This window comes from Pempheris klunzingeri, chromosome 16, assembly GCF_042242105.1.
Source record: "Pempheris klunzingeri isolate RE-2024b chromosome 16, fPemKlu1.hap1, whole genome shotgun sequence".
NCBI classification, from domain to species: Eukaryota; Metazoa; Chordata; class Actinopteri; order Acropomatiformes; family Pempheridae; genus Pempheris; species Pempheris klunzingeri.
Window position 1 is genome coordinate 14,087,350 of NC_092027.1, and position 23,871 is coordinate 14,111,220.

The window sequence follows — 23,871 nt, forward strand, 5'->3', positions numbered from 1 at the left end:
TGAACACAGTGTACAGACCACGTTCACCATTTTTACACATTAAATACAACTCCGTCCAAATTGTTATCACACCAAACTCTGATTACCTTGCTGTCAGTGTGTATGAGTGCATATTTGTGAATGAGAGACCTCACATCAAATTAACTTTCATGCTAAATGTAACTCACCATAATGGCAGCTTATTTAGCCAAATTCTAATTCAGATATTTCAGAACTAAACTCTATCTACTTGTTGTCATTCTGGTCACTTCTTTCTCTCACTTTTGGCATGCATGGTGTGCAACAATGTAGGGACCTCTATTCAGTATTGTGATGTAATTGTGGTGTCTGCTGCCAGTACTGAAAAGTAATGTGGCTTGTGGCTTGTTATGCCAAATGTTATTCACTGAGGAATATTTTCACCACAGTAATCATCCAGCTCATGTTGTGCAGTGGTTAGACCACAGGGGTGTGCACACAGCACTAGAGTGACACAGCTGTCATGCACCAGAAGTGTCCACTCTCCTCCTCCTGCCAGGACTGTGACTGTGTGGATTATTTGAAGGTCAGGGGGGAGAAGGTTGTGTTAAGTGGAGTTTGGACGGGCAGCGGCCTAACACACTTTCCCCTCGGGTGAGTGGTCAAGGGACAATTGTAAGCACACACACACAATCACACTCGTAGCCACAGGCGGTCAGTTCTGGGGTAAACATCTTGCCCCATTAATACCCACACTGCCTTGGGCCACTTGGCCCACTGGCCTACCCTGGTGACCCTTGTTACCGTGGTGATTAGATATTGGGAGCCCTCATCTGCAAACATTTAGCCAGTGTCACCCTTAATCTACCTTTTGTCACCCTGCCACCACAGACTCAGTAGCCACACACAAAGATGCTGCTGGGAACACACATTGTGCCACATGATTAACAACTGACAAATTAATTCATGCTCTCTCTGCTACTGCTGTGCAGGGAAAACTTTCTGATCTATTTTTTATGACTTTAAGTGATACACTGCCCAAAATATCTTTTGAGTATCAAACTCTCACCCAAGGTGGCTGTAAAAAGTTTATAGTTTCCTCTGTGATATGAAACAGTGGCTGCAGTGAGCCTGCATGCCTCCATGAGCATAATGCACTTCACTGCTGTCCATCTGTAGGTTCCAAACACTCGTGTTTGCCATAGCATGTCTCCAGACACACCTTTTGTTGGAAATGAGTTCTTTTTTTAATTACTAACTTCGTTTATTGGATTTTCAACACTGCCAACATTTCAAAGTCTGTGGAACTGCACTGAATTGTTGTTCAACATAAGTGAAGAGGGGGGTCCACATCGCCCAAATCTTTTTCACACCTTTAAGTGTGTATTTCATTTTTTCCAATTCCAGCTCCCATCTGTGTTTTTAGAAAGTAACAAGACATGAGCAACACGAAAACATGTGTACATGATTTTAAGGTGACATGTTATATCTTCAACAATTAGGGTTCAAATCCTTTAAATTCTAGATAGTCTTCTTTTCGCCCATTGAGCCCTAAGAATGAGTTCACATCGGATAAGACCACGCAGAGGGCAGATAGATGAGGTGTGTATCCTTTTGAGTGCCCCTTCTAATAATTCATCAGATATTTCCTCATCCAGTTCCTCTTCCCACAAAGATTTAATGTTGTTGAGCAAAGTTGTCTTTAGATAGCTGCCAAGTTACCTTTCAAAGTAGGAAGTGGGGCAAGAAAAGTATCAAACTGTTTTTCACCAGGAAAAGTAGGAAATCTGGGATCTATGCTGTGGACGTAACTCCAGGTATGTAAAAACCTTAAAAAAAGAATGTCTGAGGAGACCAAATTTAACTGATAATTGCTCAAATGTACTAAATCTACTGTTAATACGCAGATCTCTAAATCTTTTAATAAACTATGCTGAAAAGGTTCTACCCCCCATAGATTGGGTTTGAAACCACCAGTGCAGTAAAAGAGGTTGTCTGAAACTTAAAGTGAGTTCTTCCTTAGAAAAATCTCCCAATATAAAAGTAGTGCCCTGTAAGATGATTATTTATCTATATGTCTATCTAGTTATTTCATTTTTAATTTCATGCTTTATGGGTAATCCTCACAAAATTCAAATATGCAATGTGCCAGGCTGAAAGTGAGGCTCGTATTTTAAAAGGTGACATTTTGGAAAAGCGAGGTTCAACCCCAACAAATAAGATATGTACCTATAACACACATTTCCTTCGTCATTAAATTACAATTGGCCATCACATTCCACCTCCTGACCTCTGAACTATGACACACAGGTCCTCCTCCACCTCCAGGCCAAACCACCATGGACATTGTGCCTCAGGTCGCTTGTTGGCTTACTAAGCAGAGCAAAAGAGGGTGACGTCTGGAAATACGTCAACGACTCCTTTAAATGATATATACATTTTGAGTTGTTGACACATGGAGCCACAACAAATGAAAACAGGTTAATGTTATTGTGTCACTGTCTAATATGTGTTACAGGTATTCACAGCCTAAGCAGCCAAAATACCAACCAAAGAAGTTTACGTCACATCACTGATCTAAGAGCTGCAACATTAGGATCTGCAGTTGAAAAGTTGTGAACCTGTCCTGACCTGTAAATTGATCGTTCTTCACAAAGGTGAAAAAAAGTGGCATTTTTCTCACTGATGATTATCAGTGGCTGTTATCGCAATAAAAACAGCTAAATAAACTTCTAAAACCACTCCTGCAACTAACTTTACTCTGCCTCCCTGCTGTCAGTTAGGATGCTTGTATGGCAAATTCTCATAATCTCACCACTTTGCTGCTATAGACAGGATGACAGAAACAGTAAGTGACCTATATGTAACCTAATGTCTTCATGCTGTCGAATCTTATGGATGGTTGCTGCATTATATTGTGATCATGTGTGTTTATGGTCTCTGTTCTCTACTCCAAATCTTCTCAACTTGCAATTTGCTGCCAGACTTTTGGTATTTTATAGGAGACCTCAGATTCCTCCCCACATTTAATCTATGTGTATCATTGCTGTGCCTTTGTGCTCTTCTCTGAAGGGAATGATGGATATTTCTGAAACTTTGATTGTCATGCACAGCTTCATTTATCTGATAGAGTCCACTAACACTTCTTTTTAGACCATCCACATGAGTTTATTGATGGATTGACAGCGGCCTCTAGCGGTAAAGATCCAATAATGCAGGCTCGGAGCTCTAAAAACACCTGTCACTGGAGTCCGTGAGAAAATGCAATTCAGGGAGTTAAAGACATAGCGTGAAATGAAATGTTATGCGTTTATTATTATTATCTTTAAAAGCTGGACACGTGGTGCGCTGATGAGCACACCTGCAAAACAGGTTGATCACCAAGCCTATGAGAAGTAATTTCATCATTGCAAAAACACCACTTTGCTTGTCACATGCTTGTAAATCATAAAGCATGGGTATAAAGTCTACCGTTGTAACTGGCCTGTGTGTTTTTGTGAGTGTGGGACAGAGAGAGGGAGAAACATACAGACAGGGAAAGAAGAGGAAATACACAGGAAACATGAGAGGGCAGGAGAGAGATTTTTTTGTTTGCATCTGAGTGTTAGAAGAATGGGAAGCCTGGTGAGTGCACTCCGCTCCTCTGGACGTAGAGGAGCCAGAGACTTTATTTTGCCTCACCTTTGCCTGTTGCGTGACCCAGCAGGGACTCTGTCCACATGGAGACAGGTAACCCGACCCATAGCCACACAGAGATCCGTCGTAGCTAACAATCTTTTTCAGTCACTCTGAGACTCTTTGTTTCTGCCTCTTTGTTTCCATTCCCACCTCCCTACTCTGTCTGTGCCAGAAAGTGTAAAGTATAGCTCAGGCTAATGAAGGTGCCACTGGGGCTATTAATTATGCAGCATCACCAGGTCTGCAGGTAGCCACTGGTCAACCATTTCAGCAGACTGCACTCTTCCAGCAAGTCTTTTAATAATGCACTTTATTTTAATGTTTACTGTCAGGACGACACTATTTGAAGCTTTTTGGTAAAGACTCATCATAATAGGTGTATGTATCTTTTTTTTCATTGTTGGGTTATATAATTGGGCTATGAGTTGATAGTAGTATACTAATTGATAATAGTGTAGGAGATAATAGAAAATGGTCAGTTGTGCCTTTTTTCTCATTAGGAGCACAGAACCAACAACAATACAGGAACCAAAACAAAAACACAGGCAATAAGCTATCATATAAATTTGACACACCATTACGTCAAGGGTCTAAAAAAGTAAGCTACTATCAATTTGATTAAAGACAAGTGGAAGAAGTGGTTTAACTAAGTCTTAAAAGGTTTTATAATGGTACATGATTCATACCAGTCAGGGATTTTAGCATAATGGAGTTGCAGTGTGTATAACGAGGACTTTCACAATGAACTTTATTATTATTAAAATATTTAAGGGTAATCAGACAAACATTTTTCCAGCCAACACATTATTGGTTTGTTTATTTATTCATTTAGAGAGTGAGTGACCATTTATATATCCATCGCAGGGTAAAGCTGGGGGAAATATATGAAATATTGTTTAAATATTCCTGTATTTAGGTCAGTCAATCGTGATCATCGCTGCATTTGTGTCCGTCAATCAGTCACGGGTGTGTTTCTGCGTCATCACGTCCCAGCCAATCACAAGGCGACGTCCAAGAACGGGGCACCCGAGACATTAACCTAGCAAACATGGCGACGCTCCGAAGAGAGTACGGAGATTGGAAATACGACCGCTTTTAACCGAGAAAATAACCTCCTCCTCGCATGTTACAATGTGGTGGGGTTAGCCAGAGCCACCGCACGCACAGCCTTTTAGACGATGTTTGCAGAGGTAAGTCAGCACCGGCGGAATAGACGCGCGTATCGTGACAGTAGTTTGTTTTCCAGTGACAGACACGGCTAGTTAGCTTGTAGCAGCTAGCGCCTCGGCGTTAGCCCTGCAGGTAAACACACAGCCCGACAGGGAGAGGAAGGCACACTGCCGCTGTGTTTTCAGAAAGGTTGTCTGCTATAAGTGGCAGTCAGCCCGGGATTACACAGTTAACGCTAAGTTAATACGATGAGCTTAGGATATCCGCACTCTCAACACTGTGGTGGAATTAGCTCGACACAGGCAATGTCGTTAGTATGCGTTTAGATTATGAGTAACGTCCCTCAACAACGAATTTCTGCACCACAACAAACACAGGTGAGCTGGGCGTTAGCGGCTAGAAAACAACCTCATGTTAAAGGCGGAAGAAAGTTACCTGATTGGGGTCTTGATTAAACGCACAGGTGTGGACTTCTGCTCGCCAAACTGTATTATCAGTGGTTAGAGAACATTAATGTTGGTTCCAAGCATATTTAGCATTGACAGCTCATTAGCAGGATGATGAGCAGTTGTGACAAGTCCTTCTCGTTTTACTTTACCTCAGGGAAAGTCTGACACATGTTACACACAGCTGTCCCATGGAGGTGTTTCCAGTGGCAGACTGTCCATCAGCTCCCTTCTCATGTCAGACACAAACAACACAGGCTGCTTTTAAAATATTAAAAGGGTGTCCTGAGTCCACTGTTGCTGGTCAGTTATAGAGATTACACCTTGGATTTGTGATCATTGTGATGACATTGTAATTTTGCACAACTTCTCACACGATACAGTTCCACAATGCAGGCTGGTTTCCTGACTTCAATAGTATGACCATGACATGTGCTGACAATAAGACGACACTATCCACCTCACTTGAGCGACAGGTGACCTAACCACATGTAGGCACCTCTCCAGCAGTTTAAGTACAGGTTTAGCCCAGGTAATGAGGCTTTAGCTGCCACTGCACTATTCTGTGTGTCTGTCAGGGACTACTGATGTCTGTGTAATGTGTGGTCAGGTGTTATAATATAGCTTAACTATAACTCTGCCAAACATTGCTGCTAACCTTTAGTCTGACGTAAATGATGGGTTTGTGTTGGATCATTCTGTGATGAGTTTTGGCTTTACATCAGCTGTGATGTGTTTTTATTTAGGATCTTTATTTAGGATGAAAAGGAAGGTCAGAGATACTACAGTCGATCTAGCAAGTCACTTGCAGCTTTGATACATATGGGCCATTCAGTCATCACCATCGTCATCATTATCACTCAAGGGCTTAAACAGGAGGCTGTTGCCTCTCTGCTAATAATAAGCCTCTGGCTTCTGTCCATACGACTTCCCTCTGACCACTTCACCCTCTAGGTTTTGTCTCAGACTTTGAATAACATTGTATTCATCACAGTCAGTTATTTGGTTTCTTGTTATTTGCAATGATTTGCACTTTTCTGTTTTATTTAAATGAGTGTTTGCATAGTAGGTTGTAATGCAAATGTTATTCTTGTGTTTTGTTGTGCTGTTGCACATTGAATACTATAATCAGGTTGTAGACATTGGCATGGACTTTTTCCTGTCTGGCTGTGATTAACTCCTTTGAGTAAATGGCTTACCCATGAAATGGCTTACCCATGCAGCTTGATGAACACACCGTTGTGCCCTATTTAGTTTCTTGTAGAAGTATGTGGGTGAATTGTGTGTTTATCCAAAGGCACACACAGTTATCACAGTGCTTTTCACCTCTGGCTAAATCTCATTAAGGTGTTTTAATCAAAGCTTGGTGGACATTAAGGCCAGCGCATCAGGCTTCTAGTGCACCTCTCCTGCCGTCGTTGAGTCAATAGAAGCGCTTGCCCTGCCAAACAAGCTGACAACTTACAAGAATTAAGCCCTTTCAGACCTGCGTCTTGTACCCACATATATCCAGTGTGTCTAGGTCATACTGAGACACAGATGCAGTTCGCATTTCACAGTACACAGCTTTATGCATCAGTTGACTCATAACTGCTATAGCAGCTAAACAAACAAACAAACAGAAACGAATGTTGGGGCAGCACAGATGATGCAGACGTCTTCTATTGCAGAGGTCGGGGTTTATTTTCCAATAGGTGTGCCTCTGACTTGGTTGTGTTTTCCAGAGTGCTGCTGGCCTAGTTAGTCCAACTAGATAGTTTTGATCTTGAGTAAAGAACATAAACCTTCAGCTGCGTCCTCCTGGAGAAACTTGTCACTAGAAAAAAGTAACAGGGGATTCGGTATGTGTCAGAGGAAGCATGTGGCTGACTTCACCCTCCCCGGTGTAAAAGGGAGTTGGCAGCATCACACCACAGCTCAAGGGAGCTGGCCCCAACAAACTGGACAGAAAAATAAAGGAGCCATATAGTACTCATACCATATAGCCAGAGAGTAGATAGCTAATAATTGGTACCTCACCTTGACCACAGGCTGTGTTTGTGGGATGTATTTGCTGCAGCTTGGTGACAAATCAAAGGGAAAAAAACAACATTAAGTGACTTAGTAAGTTGTTGATCCACCATAAATTGAGAGGAAAGCACTAGTGCTCTTTGTTATAGAGTTTCTGAAACGCTACTGGAGAGATAAACAGCAGTTTTCCAAGAGATATTCACTAACTTGATGATGGAGTACCCCAATAGGTCAACCCAAGGCTTCTGCGTTTGTCATGCTATTCCACTCCTTATTTAAGATTTTTTTCTTTCATTTGTTGTCAACTGTACCACATGTGTTCACATGTATTCACATGTGCAGTCATGTTTCTTTTTAGTTACAGCTGTCCACCTGTTCAATATGCATTACAGTGCAAAGTGTGAGCAAATTATAGAAAGATTATATAGCCTGTTCAAGTTGATGATAAAATGTCCTTTTGTTGGTTTTTTTTACTGTTTCATCCCCACTGTGCACCTATCATAAATGGACGATAGTGCCTTGTATGTTGTATGTGCATACAGTATACTCTTACATACCCTACTTGTTACATTTTAACCAGCACTTGAGACCAGTGGAAAGTGAAGTACTTTACTGAATTATCTGTGCTGTGTTCATTATGAGATTGTTGGGCTGTTGAAGCGTGGATCATTCTGGCCTCATCTGCTCTCCTGCTGTACTTGACTTGTCGCTCCACCTAATGTTAATTTAGTTCAGTTAATGATAGCTAAAGGCTTGTTAGGAGGAGATTGCACAGCACAGGTTTCAAATTAGCAAGCAGCTAGATTTGCCCGGTATCTGTTCTGTGGACTGTGTTGTTTATTAGTGTCGGCTGTCAGTGATTTGACAGCGGAAGGCTGACCACCTTGAGATGACAGAATAGGTTAGACACTCTGGTGAGATCTCAGCCAACCTGTGGACAAGACAAAATACAAGGGCGAATCTTTCACACATCAACATTTTGATCATATTTTCAGAGTCAGAAAGATGTTATCTATCACTTTTTAAATGTAAACAAATGGGTAGACCTGCCACTACAAGTGAAACCAGCACCATTTGTTTGGTAACTTCCTTAAAAGAACAGACAGACAAGACAAAACTTCTGGAAAATCCTTACAATCCTACTAATTTCAATTCTCGGTTTAAATGAATGACTTGAGACGTTTTTTTTTGTCCCCCATGGTAATTAATCATCAATACTGGTGCAATTTTTAATTGCACAGTTTCACTTAAACTCTTTTCATTTAATCCTGAAGTAAATGTGGCAGCTCTTTCTATTATGGTGGTCCTGGTGGATTAGGCCAACATGATCAACCAGCCCACTCACTTTCACTCCCTCTCAGGCATTAACTGTGGATCTCCCACAGGAGAAGTTTAATGGACTGGGTTAACCTCTCGCCCAATGGCCACGCTGATCAGGGTTGAAGCTAAGCGCTTGTTGACTTGCATGCATGGGTCACAAAAATAGCATTATCCACCCTTGAGCAGTTCCTCTTACACGTGTGAGTCTGGGTATGTTCAGTGCAGTATGTGTGTAGCTGTGTGTGGATTTGTTTTCAAGTTGAGCCAGGAAATCTGGGAAATGATAATCTCCAAGACACTGATAAGAGGCTGTGTGTGCATGTTTGAATGTGCCTGGAGTCAAGGACGTCCAACGGTGGAGCGCTCTGCAAAAACCTTACCTCCCTATGTGGCAGTGCCTCTAAACATTAAGATTATACACAGCTCAAGTTTCTACTCGTCATTGTGAGTTTGTAAGCATGATAGAGAGAAACAGCAGATGAAAGTAGAGCTACGACTTTAATCAGTATATTTATCATAGTTTAAGACGATATTTGTGATTTGAGTTCTCATGAAGTTAAGAAACTTCAAAGTAATAGACATTTCTGAAGTTATTTTGGTGCTGCATTGAAGTGAATGTTGAATATTTCTCATTATATCGCATCTTGTTGCTAGGTGTACATTTACATATGTTTTTGAACAAAACCGTGACATTTGTCTCCATGTGCAGGCAGTTTGGTCAGAGACACCAAATATTGTTACGCTCATGTTTGTCTATTCCGTGTGTTATGTAAGGAATTGCCTAGATGTTTGGATGTGTGCATTCCCGATGGGCTTGGGTGTTAATCACTGGAACAGATGGTTCATGTTCAAAGCCCTGTGTAAGCTGTAATGACTCAAGAGTGTCGCTTATCATCTTTCCTACAGAGCCAGGCCTTCACAGCCTCATCACCTCATCACACGGCCACACTGATAGCCTCCACATTCACTGGCACCATTGACGTCAGACCGGACTTACGTTACCCATTTGAACCACATTTAAATACTTTCTCAGGGAATGACTTGGGCAGTGTTTCTTTTACGTTGGAAGATTGCCTTCACACCGAGAAAACGTCAAATGTCCAAATAAGAAATCAATAATTTTCCTGATAATGCTGTTCAAACAAAAGCTGTATGTGAACTGCTATTTGTTTTATGAAACTGATACAGGAACTTAACCACCTTACACCAACGCTACACCAGAGGAAACACTACTTACAGTTTGTTCTAACTGTGGGTTAATCCACAGTTATTTTGTTATCACACTGTCATCCTGTGCATTTGTAAAAGACAGTCACCTGCTAGCATGTAGCGTAGGCCTGGTTGTGATGAAGGTGTCAGTGATGACTGCAGTGAGCATGAGCTGTGGAGCAACCGCCTTCTCTGGGATTACTGTGTGGGTGAAAGGAAAACAGAGTAGATGTATTACTGCAGGTCAAGTTGTTCGTTGAGTTTTGCATGAAAGTAATTTATCTAGAGTTTAATTTGATTTTTTTCATGTAAACGGCGGCTGATAACTGTTATAATTGCCTTGGAAATGTCAGAGTTCAGGACGCTGCAGTTCATTTGAGATAGTCAAAGTCTGCAGTGGCATATAAACTGCTCTGTGAATAGCATTTTTTTGTACTTGTACCACTCCTTGTTTAACTAAAACAATAGTCCTCTATGTTGACTAGGTTTATTCTCTTCCTAACCCTGTCAGTTATGACTCAGGAAAGAGGGGGTAGTCTAGCCAGTTTGGACACATTCTGCAGCCCGAACACCATCATGTTCACATCCACTCAAGACACTTTTTTTTTTTTTTTTTTACAGGATTTCTTGAATTTCATTTACTTCAGAATCACAGTTTTTTTAATATGCACTTAATGTGTAAGATTGAAATTGATATAATAAATAGGTCTAAATTAAGATGGTTTCTACAGTAAATAGTATAATATTATAATGTTAATTATTGAGTGAGTAATAAGTAATTACTAAAGTAATGGAAGTAAGCAGGTTTCTATAGTGAGGAAAAATGTGTGTGCTCCCCTACAGCAGTCCAGTCCTCCTCAGGCTGCAACGTCTTACATAACTAATACAATTAAAATACGTCAGCCTTGGTTCATGTGAAGGGGGCAAGGGAGAGAACTGATTACTGACTATTTACATGTAAATGAGGGTAATTGCAGCACATGTAAACTTGTCTAATTTCCTGCCTAACCTGATTTTCATATTAACCAGGTTTATAAATGAAGCAGCTGTCTGCTGTGCGTCATATATTCCAAGGCGTGCTCAGAAATACAGTTGTTCTATTAATGTAATGACCTATATGTTTAAAACCAGTTCTGCTGTCTTGTGTCTACTATTATTATTATTATTATATTATTTAGTATTTGGTTCACAGTAAGTACGTTAAGTCAGACTCAGTGGGTCCTCCTTGACAGCCATCAGCATCAGGTTTTCATTTTTCCAGTGTGCTGTGTAATCAGATGGTCCTCAGCTGGTGTAATGACGATGGATGTCAGAAGCTTATCTGCAAGATCTGAATTGGAGCCAATCAAGTCATTTCTTTAATTGAGTAGTATCAGCTTTCTGACTGGAATGAGATCTTTTGTTCATCGTAGCCCATCATGTTCTGGATGCACCACAGAGCACCATAAACAACAGTGGCCAGTTTGAAAAGAGCTATCCACAATGAAAAGGGCTGTCAGTCAGCAAAGCTTGCAGAATAACAGCTCCCAATGTCAAACTTAAAGGACAACACGAGTACTTTTAGAACCTGTGACCTATTATTACATATTTTGGGTTGTAAAAGACTGGTAGGTACAAAATGTTTGGGAATTGGTCCAGTAGATCACCTCAGCTAGCAGCGGGGAGGGTTGGGGACTGGAAATGGGCTACTGTGACTGCAATGTAGTCCTTAGGAGCAACTCAAATCAACGAAGCCACCGGCTAAAAGTCCCTGACAACGTTATGAAAGGATCCTTACAGAGATAGACATGTAAGACCGCCTTTGTTAAACCAGAAACAACCATTATATCACTCTCTTTAAAACCACCAGACTCCTTTGACATAAGCCAGTAATTTTACTTTGCAGCACATGGGAGTTGCTGATCTACTGCTTCATCAGTCAGTTAATTTATTTGTGTAATTGTATGTAACAAATATTTTATTGGATGCAAACTAACCCTTTAAAGTGCCAAAGTAACGCATAATAATACAAACAAACTAACCGATCAAGGCAGCTGTAGAACAGTTACTCCTCTGATCTGCAAGGTAAAATTACTGTTTTTGTCAGTGGAGTCTGGTGGCTTGAAACTGAGCAATATAATGGCTGTTTTTGGTAAAACAAAACGGATCTCACAGGTCCATCTCTGTAGCGATCCTTTCTGTAATGTTATCCAACACTTCAAATAACAATCTGAGTCTGTCAGTAGCAAAGCCAAACACTTTTAATGGATGTGCTTTGATCATTTGATTTGCCTGAAAAGGCCATTGTAGCTTGTAGTTTGTATTGTACTTAATTGCTACCAGCTGAGGTGATTTAGTGGACCAATTCTAAAACCTTTTGTAGTTCTAAGTCATTTTGAAACCAAAATATGTACAAATAGTGCCCAAAAATACAGGAGTAATCTTTTAATCAACTAATAACGGAAATTATAAATCCATAACTTTATATATTGACACTTTGTGTCTTAATGCTTTTACTTTAGAGGTGACATATTATGTGTTTTCATGGCATGAAGTACACTGCAGTAAAGATTGTTCATACATTCAGGTTCAATGTGGCATGCTGTACCACGTTCAGCCTGCCCACTGGCATACTCTGCCAATCTATTTGGTACTGATACTTGCTGTGAGCAGAAACTTGATACAAAAGAACACCAGAAAATTTCATCTGGACATCATAGTCATGAGTCATGCATGTGAGCTTGGAGCTCAGCTGCGCCTCTAGACAGTTTGAAATTGATGTTGAACAAAACATGTGGTGATTTTAGTAAAATTTACTAATACTAATACCTAATTGTATTGAAGACTGATAATTTATTTAGTCATTAAAATTAGTAATGAAGTTCTTTAACACTGGTCTACATAGTACACTTGTGCAGCAACCTGTGTTTAGTGGTCCTTTCTCTTAAAGTTTCTGAGGAGTTTTCTTGTAATACATAAAACTGGAGTTGCATGTTGGTAGAGCGGCAGGTTGTACTTAGCCAGGTTCGCTGACCATATCCCTAAACAGCCTCCCTGTGTGTCGTGGTCACTCTGTACATTGTAAGCTGGCAGCCCATCTAATGTGTGTGATCCGATTGTCCATAGCTGGCCGTGGCAGAGAGGACAATGTGTGAGTGTCCTGAGGAAGCTCTGTCTGCCCCTATCTGGCTCCATCAGTGGAGCTGCTTATCTAAGGAGCTCTAGTATGAATGTAGGGCAGCCGAAGATCATCGCTGTTGATCATCATGGTGTCTGTCAGTGACTCTATCTTATGACTCCACGGTCAGAGCGTGAGCTTTGTACAGTCTGAGAGTTCCTCACATGGAACCATGTAGATAACTGCATTTTTTGCATAACCTCCAGACTCTGCATACATGATAGTACTTTGCTTTGCTTAGCAAGGCCTGGTTTCATTTGTCTTGTATGCACCTGCTGGGGCAGTCCAGTTTGTGGAGCTCATTTTTCAGATAACAACCCCCACACAAACGCAGATATATATTAGTGGTTGATACTGATACCAATATTTGGGTTTATAAAATACTGTTAACAATATAATGGCCAGTAGTAATACATTTTTAACATAAACAATCTTGATACAAATCCCCTTTGTTTCACAGAGTTCAGAGCTCTGGTGGTGGTAGATATATTATGTAATTGTGACACTGTTTCTAAATGACCTCAAAGCTAGTTTGGCATTTCTGCACTGTAATTTCTTGTTGCTTATTGGCTGATGCACATACACACTCTGATACATCTGTCTAGCTCATGTATATATACACAAACGCACATCCCTCCGCTATCAATTATCTTTACCTGCTTATCTTTTGCATGGTCACAGAGGGCTTCATAGCCGTTGCATATCTCTCAATGAATGAGGATGAATGCCCGTAAAGTTGAGGACCCAGGACCCAGAGCAGGAGGCTGAGCTACTGAATAGGGAGATTCAGGATTCAGTCCCCCATGATAACAAGAATCCAGTCATTCTTTACTATGTATCTCTGAGCAAAACACTGAGTCACCTGCTTTTGATGTCATGGGGCAACACGACCTAAGAAATTTCATGGGAACAACAAGTTAGTCATATCATGTTAAATGCGACAGCAGTCATGCTAAAGGTCACTTCCAGTTTAAGAAACCCTCAGCCTGCGTTGAGCTGATCTAAGTGAGCATTGGCTAACTGACCGTAGCTTTGGGCTGTCATCCTGGCCGTAGTGAGCGGCTAAAAGTCACACAAGTTTTCTGGTGTAATTATTTGCATGGTGTGGGACTGAAAAAAAACTAGAGATACTAGAGTAACCTATGTGGAAAACTGGGGGACAGAGTTGCTAGCTGCAAACGAGAGCTTGGTTTCCTGCACGGACAATAACAGGAAAACCATAGGATGTGTCACACGAGTGTGCTGCCACACACACAGTCTATGCCTGATACTGTCTAACAATACAGCACACCACAGTGTTTGTCTTTTTAAATAATCTTTTCCTGCACCGACATGTAAAGTGTAGACCAGTGTTTGTTTCTGCTTTGTGGGTGACATCATTGTACAGTAAAATTATCTAATCATTTGATTTAGTCCATGAGGAATTAAAGATGGGGCTGGGAGAGATGATCAAGCCGTTTTAATTAGCGATAAATATGGCGAAATAAAGTAGATAAATATTGCGTCTAGTCTTAGTCTGCGTGCTGTAAAAGATGGTGTCATTTAGTCTGCCAGTGATAGAAGATGTGATTGTCTTGATCATCAGACAATAGGGAGGGAGTCTTTCTTCTGACCAACTCTAATGATCCGCAGACTGTTGAAGTATAAGCTGAAGTGCAGGGAGTTTTTAACTTGTGTGCTGTGTGTGTGTTTCAGGCCAGTCTATCCATCTGGGGATGGGGGGGTCTTGGAGTCGTGCTGTTCCTCATCACCTTTGGACCCTTTGCCATATTCTACCTGGCCTTTTATATCTTCTGCTTCATTGGAGGGTGAGCAGACTGTCCTCTAAACCATTCATCGTGTCTTTACATAAGCATTTCTCTCTCATATTAACCACGGCACTCTGCACAGGAGCCTCACAGAGCAGTTTTTAACCGTTCTCTCGCTCTCACTTCTGTTTTCCAGGGGATTTGCAGTCACTCTGCTGTATGGGAAGATCAACTCAGAGAAACACCTGGAAAAGTGCGAGCACTCTTACTTGCCACCCACCCAAATTGGTATACTGAAGGTAAAAGCACACTTAAACACACCCACACACATTGTGACTACGCCTACACAGACAAATGAATTAGTTGTTAATCAAGCTCCTTTGTTGATGACGTCCGCTTTCCAGGTACCGCCCAGATCATTAAAGGTTTCATTGATTTGATTGCTCACGTTTCACAGAGTTTCTCATCATCCTGCTTTCTTTTTGTCTCCTTCAGACATTGGATGAGATGAGGCTGGAGATGAAGCCTATAAAGATTGACAGGAGACTGACTGGCTCCAGTTTCATAGATGAACCACTACAACAGGTGTGTTTGTGCATGTGTGCATTTAGTACCAGTGTCAGAGCTTCACCAGCAACATGTTTGCACCTTTAACACGCTGGGGAAACACAGAATTGAGTCAGAATCATGAGTTTGATGAGAAAAGATTAAAAAACACTCACACATAACCAGTGTTCTGTGCTAATATGTATTTTTATGCATTCTCTGTAGAGAATTTCCTGCCCCTTGTATGGTATCACCAAGCAAAAGTTCATTTCCCATTTACCCCCATTTTATTAGGTACAATGATTTAAAACTAATGCAGTCTATTACAACAGTCAAGCAATAAATCCAACTTTCATGAAAGTTGGAACGTTAAGTTTTTGCTGAAACTGTTTGAGAGGTGTCAACTTTACAATCATTTGGTGGCTGAAGTTTGTGGTGCTTTTGAACTGTATTTAGTACTGCATGTACTTATTATATACAGTGTAGAAGACAACGAGAAGGCATGGCACATATGATACACAACACAACAGCTAAGGAGAGAAGATAGCAGGATTATGACCCATGCATATGGCCCACAAACTGTAACACTCCAGACCTTTTGGACACTGGCCCACTAAGTCAACGTCTGACCCGTCAGCTGGCCCAGGTCAGCAACTGCTCGGCCCCAAGCCATGAAGTAGTCATCACTGTCAAACACCGCCTGACTCCCTAAAGCGTCTCACATTCTCAGGAAGTCTGTTCCTTGTGTTTAGTGTCATCCTGAGCAGGATGTCTGCCAACTGATAAAAGCTTGTTTTTTTTGTCTGACAAATAATAAATTTTTTCAACAAATGCAAATCAACCAAAAGCTTCCGAAGAAATATGACAAATAACTAATTAAGCAATTAAGCAAAAGCTTGTAATGGGCACTGAGAAAGCACGCTGCTGACACACACAGGCGATTCTCCATCTTGCCTTAATACTGAATGGTCCAGAAAGAGGTCACACTAAGCATAGATCATGTTAATTTCTTATTTTCATCTTCATGCTGGTATATGATTTCTGTAAGTATCACTACTTTTTCTCTGGACATCAAAATATGTGGTTGTCTTTAAAATCCATTTTGTTAATTTTACTTCTGAGTAAGTAGTGAACCACACACTGATTTCTATTTATGACCACCACAAGGCCCTAAAGAAACATATTTACATTTGTATTAATTTAATAGTTAATAAACTTCTTTTAATGGGTATTTGATATTTATTGTGGTTAATTACTGTGTCTACAAAACAATATTTAACTGTGCGGATAATATAAAATCTTATCATACTGTCCAGTAAAATAAAGATAAACGTCTGTCTTGATTGACAAACTCTGTCCTAACAGAAAGTGGAACTGAAAGTCTCAGTACAGTTACACTGTCAGTGTTGCACCAACACTCTTTTCATCATGTGGCATAAGTAAAAGGGACAGACTGTTGCAGTGCTGAAATGCAATATTTTCATTATCTGCCAGCGAGTCTGCCGGTAATTGACTGAGAATCTTTTTTGGCTTAACGCATGCGTAAATAGATCCTCTAAATGACGGTTCGGACGTGTTGGTTAGGAGGGAAGATGAGGCCAGTGGCTTTGGTCACCGTTTTTCTTTCCGCCCTATCCTGTGGTTACAACACTATAAAACAAGCATGCTGTCCTCAGTAAGGCAGCGTGGCCGGCAGACTGAAGTGCCGACACAGCAGTTTGTGACGGTCAGATGACACTAACTGATCTTCTGTGGTGCTTCTGTTCTCCCTTCCGTCCCAGGAATGCACACTAATCATTTTAGCCACACGTGAACCTTGACATCCTGCACAGCTAAACGTGGCAGCACGTAAACTCTGAACGACATGTATGGTCTTTTTCTGGCACATTCTCTTTGTCTCTTTCCTCACATGCACATTCATAACAAAAGTTTCATGACAAAACCCTCCTTACCAGCATATACCCACAGTTATTGATCCATGTGCTGGCTTAATGTAATCATACTACTCAGCTGTATCTTTACTGCATGCAACTTTATTTTTGATTTACCCAGACTGATTTCCTAGAAACCTAATAGCCCTCTAATATCTCTGTAGTTGTTTGTATCGGACACTGACGAGCAACAGTTTTGTGTCTCAAAAAAGACTTATTTTCCCATGTCCCACTCAAATCTTTTTCAGTAATTAATCAACTTGCTTCTCATTCCCATGTTTACTTCAGACCCCCACCCCCTTCAGTCAAGCTCCTTGGGTTGTCTTTGCTGAACTTCTTTCTCCTCCTTCATATTTCTTTGTGACTTTAGGTGATCCAGTTTGCTCTGAGAGACTACATCCAGTACTGGTACTACACTCTGAGCGAGGATGAATCCTTCTTACTGGAGATCAGACAGACGCTGCAGAATGCCCTCGTCCAGTTCTCTACACGGTACACGACGCATACGTGCACATACATTATCTGTGTTGTTATTGAACATTTTGCACAAACCAGATTTGTTCTGTATTTTTTGTTTACTTTTAGTTCTCAGTTTTCTACATTATCTTGTGTGTGTGTTTATGTGCCAAGGTCCAAAGAGGTGGACTGGCAGCCTTACTTCACTACTCGCCTGGTGGACGACTTTGCCACCCATTTACGTGTCTTTAGAAAAGCCCAGGATCGCCTCGCTGACAGAGAGGACAAGCAAAGTAAGCAGACAGATTCGTACACACTCACCGTGGCCATTAATATGTTTGGCATGTCTCCCTGAGTTGATTCAGCTTGTCTTTAAAACAATGACTGTGATTAAGTAGTTCTGACATTAATCAGATGTTGGCGATCCTTTGATGGACTGCACAATAAGACCTGATTACAATCGTGGTGCAAAGAATTCTTCTATTGAAGTTTTTGATGAAGTCAGATCATGAGAATCATAGTGGTGATGATGGCAATGAAGAAGAGTGATGTCTGAACAGGGGACATAACAGAGGAGCTGGTGGACTCCTTCTTTGAGGCCGAGGTGGAGATGGAAAGGAAGATTTGTCGAGACGTCGTGTGCACTTCACACAAAGACGAGGAAGGTAAACGCACCTCCGCAGTGTGTCTAGCCTTACAGTTCACACTGTCACGAAGAACTCTTCCCACAAATGTGTTGCCTTTTGATGGTGTAACTAGTGAAGACTAAATATTTGCTTCTTGTGTGTGTGTGTGTATGTGTGTTAGGTTTTCTTCGGGACTTGTGTGAGTTGCTTCTGTATCTGTTACTACCTCCTGGAGATTTCCACAACAAGAACATGAGATACTTCCTAAGGGTGAGTACACAAGATAAACAAACACTAGACCTCACTCTCACTTAAACAGTCGATCAAATGATCACAACACACGTGACCTCACCGGTCTGAGTCTGAATATGAGGCACTAAAATCACATATTCAGTTGCACAACATGTCATATAACCCTTGTTCATTTATTATGGCTGTTGAGCCATCAGCCAAAAGATGCTGCCACTTGGCTGCCTGCCAGCCATGAGTTTCATTTTCCAACAACCTGAACAGGCTCCTCTGCTGTACCAGAACACTTGACGGCATGTTTGTAGTGTAAATTGCTGTGAGAGTACCTGGAAATGCACTGTGATGTTTTTTTTGTTTTTTGTTTTTAGGAGGTGCTGGCACGGGGTGTGCTGCTTCCTCTGATCAACCAGCTGAGCGACCCAGACTACATCAACCAGTTTGTCATCTGGATGGTGAGAGCTGGCATTCACACCCATGCATGCCCCCTACCTATTAGCAGTATCTGAACTTTTTTTGTGAATGATACACGATTCAAGAAACAATCAAGAAAGCAAATGAAATCACACAGAAACAGTAGTGGGACTTGGTATCTATGGTGACAATGTGACAATTTTTTATTTTTTTTTTGCATAGATACAGGACTCCAGCTGTAACTATGAAGCCTTCATGAACATCCTCAAGCTGACAGACAAGCCTGCTGAGCTGGACGCCGTCAAAGACAAGGTGCTCGAGGAGCTGCAGTACCTCCGCTCCCTGGACACTGCTGGAGATGGTAGGCACTCACTTTTACTCACTGACAACCAGACACACGCATGAAACCAGTTCGTCGTGTGATTAGGACAGCACAGATCACATAAGTTTAGCTGAATAAATGCAATGGTTTCATCTTCTCCCTTTGTCTCTCTGTCCCTCAGACATCAATGTGATCAAGAACCAAATTAACAGTCTTCTGTTTGTGAAGAAGGTGTGTGAGACCAGGATCCAGAGACTACAATCTGGCAAGGTGAGAAACTGCAGCCTTTGACTGCTTACACTGCTGGATCCAATAAACACATACTTGACTATTTGTTAGTGTAATGGTGAAATATTGTCGGCAAGTAACAGCTGCAAAAGCTCAAAGTCACTTTTTTATCTTTTGCGGTCGTCTAACTATGAATGCAGTGTGATCGTTTCTGCTCTGTGTACCAGACTTGGCTTATCCTTTTCCTGTGTTGCGTAGGAGGTGGATGCTTTGAAGCTGGCAGCCAACTTTGGCAAGCTGTGTGTTATCCCACTGGATCACATCCTCATCCACAACATAGCCCTGCAATTCTTCATGGGTAAGTCTTGGGATGACTACAGTGACGTTTGGCATGCGTGGTGTACGTGATGATGCATTTCAAGTCCTTAATCCTGAACATTTCTTTCAATCATTGTTTATATTCCAGAATTTATTCCATTTCTCTACAATTTATAACCCCAACCTGTGTTGTTAGTCCCACATGACCCCCTCAGAGATTTTAAAAGGTCACAAGGATCCGGTGTGCAAAATGAGCAAGCGGCAACAGCCTAAATATTATGGCTAGTTCTGTCATGATGAAATGTTTTATTAAAAACTGGTTTAGATCACCAGAACTCCAAACATTTTAACCAACCGAAGTTTAGACATGAAGGTTATGATACTGTGACCCTCTCCACTTACTTACTTTCATATTATCCAAGAGAGTTGACTATAAGTTTATCAATAGATCTTTAGTTACAAGACCACCAGACACCACAAGCAGCTGCATGTGTAGCCAAAGTGCTGTAGTACATAGACCAACTCTTGTGTCTCTGCCGATCCAGACTTCATGCAGGTGGCCGGGGCCCAGGCCGAGCTGTTCTTCTGGCTCACGGTGGAGGGCTACAGGGTGACGGCTCAGCAGCAGTTGGAGGCCATGCAGGGCTGGCAGAAAGATGGCAAGAAGCAGCCTAGCGCCACAAAGGGGCTGTTGAAGGCTGCTGCGCTGGGGGTCTACGAGCAATACCTCTCTGACAAGGTGGGGGGGGCATTAAGATCACACAGGAGAATAACACTACATGAAAATGATTTGGTCTCTCAGAAGATCTGATTATAGATATTTCCTGTTAAATCTTGGTTAACTACATACAAATACACTTGCTTTTTGTGGTGTAATGTCTGGAAACTATCGACTGATATCTGCCTGCTCTTTTTTCCTACCCAACAGGCGTCTCCCAGGGTGCAAGTGGACGAAGTGTCCGTAACGAAACTAGGGGAGAAGCTTCAGAAAGATGACCCAACACCAGAAATATTTGATGAAATCCAGAGAAATGTACCATATCTTTTCTTCAGCATTTTATCAGTATATGAGAGGAATTTTATAAACTATGCCAGTGTGCCGCCTTACCTCTGTTTTCCACCTGTTAACAAATAGTTTCACACACATTTAACCCCCAGGTGTATGACATGATGCTACGCGATGAGCGCTACTACCCCTCCTTCAAGCAGAGTCCTCTGTATGTCCGCATGCTAGCAGAGCTGGACATGTTGAAAGAGCCCAGCTACCGGGGGTCTGACGACGGTGATGGTGAATCCTTCAACGGCTCTCCCACAGGAAGCATAAACCTAGTAAGCATTTCTGGCTTCCTGCCGAGGGCCTCAGAAATGCTGATGTGGAAGCAGTGAAGCAGCACTTTACTGTGTTATTTTTATTTATTCTCTTTAACCGCGCAGTTAAATAGATGACTTGTTTCTCGTGATTTCAGTCTTTGGACGACTTGTCCAACTCCTGCCATGATGAAACTATGCACCTACATGCCTTCATCTCCGACACAGGTACACACACACAGAGTCTAAAAATACACTCCTTTGGTGAACGTTTGTGCCATAAAGCAAGTTTTCTTTAAATCACTGTGGCACTTTTTGTATAAGTGTTTTGTCTAAGTATATTGGGAATCTGTCAGCCCCTATTTGTCCCTCCCTGCACATTTTGTTTCTTTGAACATTTTACCTTCCAGCTCCATTTACCATGTCTGCTGTGTCACTTCATACTGTTCCAGTATTCTTTATTTCTTTCATTCCTGTTTTCTGTTCTTGCTTTTTTTCCTTCCTGCTCCCACTCTTACCTTTCCTGTCATTCTGTCACATTTTCCCTCCCTTTCATCTCATTTCCACACCCTCTGCTCTGCATTCTTTGTTTTGCTTGCTCTTCCTCCTTGCACCCTTTGAACCTGCACATACTTTTCTTTCTTTTCCCCTCTTTGTCCTCTGCTTTCATCCACCCCCCACCCCCACACCCCCCTCTCCCCATCCTCCATTCCCATTTTGGATGTATTTCGGGGCGGGGTAGCTGACGCTTGTCTCCCCGGCTTCTGGGGTGCTGCAGGGGTTTGCAACGACCACGGTAAGACCTACGCGCTGTACGCCATCACTGTGTTCAGACGCAGTCAGGATGGCAGCGAGGAGTGCTGGAAGACGTATCGCCGCTACTCAGACTTCCACGACTTCCATATGAGGATCACTGAACAGGTGTGTGTGAGTTATGATTTTTGTGTACCAGTTTTCATGAAGCACTGAGCAACTCCTGAATGTTTTGTACATATATTTTTTGTACATATTCTCTTTAAGTTTGAGAACCTGGCGTCGATCCTCAAGCTGCCAGGGAAAAAGACCTTCAACAACATGGACAGAGACTTCTTGGAGAAAAGAAAAAAAGACCTCAATGCTTACCTACAGGTAATGGTTTTATGTTATTGAATAGTCAAATATTGAATACCTTTATTGCATCATTTTGTGGAGTGTATACCAATAACTGCTGCATGTGTGTTCCAGTTGCTGCTGAACCCAGAGATGGTGAAGGCCTGTCCAACTCTGATCCCTTATGTCTATGACTTCCTAGAGAACAAGGCCTACAGCAAGGGCAAGGGAGAGTTTGCACGCAAGGTCAAGAAATTGCTTTAACTTAAATACATGAATACATTAATTTACTACCAAATAATGGCAGATGTGTCCTGTATATGTTGCACATTTGAATGCATACTCACATTTTCTCTGTTTGTTTTATCCCCCCCCTTTAGATAGACACATTTGTAAATCCTCTGAGGAGCTCCATGAGAAACGTGTCCAACGCTGTGAAGGCCCTGCCAGACAGTCTGGCTGAGGGCATGACCAAGGTGTCTGATAACATGGGCCGCATGTCAGAAAGACTGGGCCAGGACATTAAACAGTCCATACTCAAGGTAACACCATCGCACAGAGCAAGTTCTTTCAGTCATGAGTTTTGAGCCATGTCTTTTTGTTTTTTTATTCGGTAGTTAGTGTAAAAGTGTTTTTCTGTTTGATATTATCATGTTCTGTTTTTGTGTTAACCTAGTGGACTGTGGTAATATTAAATGGACCAAGGCACCAGTCCTCACAAATCCTTCCTACGTTGTAGCCTTTCTACAACTGTAAATAAACCACAGTCGTCTTCTCTTCCTCACTGTTCTGACTATCTCATGTCCTCTCCTTTTTCCCAGGTGCCTCCACTCCTCCCCAAGTCTGACATCGACCCTGAACACTGTCGAGTTTCTGCTCAGCTGGATGACAACGTGAGCCACTGGGCATGCCGGGCGCTGGGAGTTTAACTTCTTTTATTTCCTCGTTAGTTTGGTAAAATGGTCGTTCATGTATTTTACTGTGTGCCCAGGTGGATGATAACATCCCGCTGAGGGTAATGCTGCTGCTGATGGACGAGGTGTTTGACCTTAAGGAGAAAAACCAGTGGCTGCGCAGGAACATCAAGAACCTGCTGCAGCAGCTCATCAGGGCCACGTATGGAGACACTATCAACAGGTCAGAGTCCCAAAGTAAAAAGTATTTTCATCCTGAGCACTTTATGAATCCTACTGTCACAGGTGATACATCAGCCAGATCTTAAACATACCTGACACTGACACTACATTCTATGTTCCAGTGAGTTGATGTGTTTTAGTGACCAGAAAAAGGACTTTGTTTGAAATACTGTATTCTGGTGTTAATGTTTTGCAAACTAACAAACATGTCATGTCAGTATATTTACTGCAGAACCAGTTCCACCTGAGCAACCAGCAAAATAGGATTCACAGATAACAGGATGTGTGCACACACTAAAACCAAACACGAGTCCACACACACTGAAATGTCTCAGAAGTCGCACAGTTTGCACACAAAACAAAGTAAATAAAATAAACAGTAAATAGCTTCACGCCGAGCCTGAATCGTCTTTCCTTCGTCTCTGTAGGAAAATTGTGGATCATGTGGATTACATGACCTCACCAGAGCAGGTTGCCGACTATGTCAAGAAGTTCAGGTAATCCCTCCCTCTTTTCTGTTGAACAACTGTGATTGGTCGGAGGGGTTATCAGTAA

General features: G+C 41.7%; 1 protein-coding gene across 3 annotated transcripts in view; it reads left to right on the forward strand.

The window, feature by feature from the left end:
• The first annotated feature begins 3,474 nt into the window (after positions 1–3,474).
• snx13 (sorting nexin 13) overlaps positions 3,475–23,871 on the forward strand; it is an 85,438-nt gene continuing 65,041 nt past the window's right edge. For 2 of the 3 annotated variants that reach the window (XR_011585512.1, XM_070846192.1), the window contains exons 1-23: positions 3,475–3,687; positions 14,644–14,756; positions 14,893–14,995; positions 15,192–15,281; positions 17,544–17,665; positions 17,804–17,922; positions 18,190–18,294; positions 18,437–18,525; positions 18,873–18,956; positions 19,138–19,276; positions 19,419–19,507; positions 19,724–19,823; positions 20,329–20,522; positions 20,712–20,816; positions 20,942–21,112; positions 21,250–21,319; positions 21,870–22,012; positions 22,112–22,219; positions 22,316–22,426; positions 22,561–22,722; positions 23,002–23,073; positions 23,172–23,317; positions 23,745–23,813. Coding sequence is in view for 2 of the 3 variants with exons in the window: in XM_070846192.1 (XP_070702293.1) it covers positions 3,571–3,687; positions 14,644–14,756; positions 14,893–14,995; positions 15,192–15,281; positions 17,544–17,665; positions 17,804–17,922; positions 18,190–18,294; positions 18,437–18,525; positions 18,873–18,956; positions 19,138–19,276; positions 19,419–19,507; positions 19,724–19,823; positions 20,329–20,522; positions 20,712–20,816; positions 20,942–21,112; positions 21,250–21,319; positions 21,870–22,012; positions 22,112–22,219; positions 22,316–22,426; positions 22,561–22,722; positions 23,002–23,073; positions 23,172–23,317; positions 23,745–23,813 (2,621 nt within the window). In the remaining variant the exon portion in view is untranslated. Of the gene's footprint in view, positions 3,688–4,692; positions 4,827–14,643; positions 14,757–14,892; positions 14,996–15,191; positions 15,282–17,543; positions 17,666–17,803; positions 17,923–18,189; positions 18,295–18,436; positions 18,526–18,872; positions 18,957–19,137; positions 19,277–19,418; positions 19,508–19,723; positions 19,824–20,328; positions 20,523–20,711; positions 20,817–20,941; positions 21,113–21,249; positions 21,320–21,869; positions 22,013–22,111; positions 22,220–22,315; positions 22,427–22,560; positions 22,723–23,001; positions 23,074–23,171; positions 23,318–23,744; positions 23,814–23,871 lie in introns of those variants that run through there. The other variant, XM_070846193.1, reaches the window with a different exon arrangement.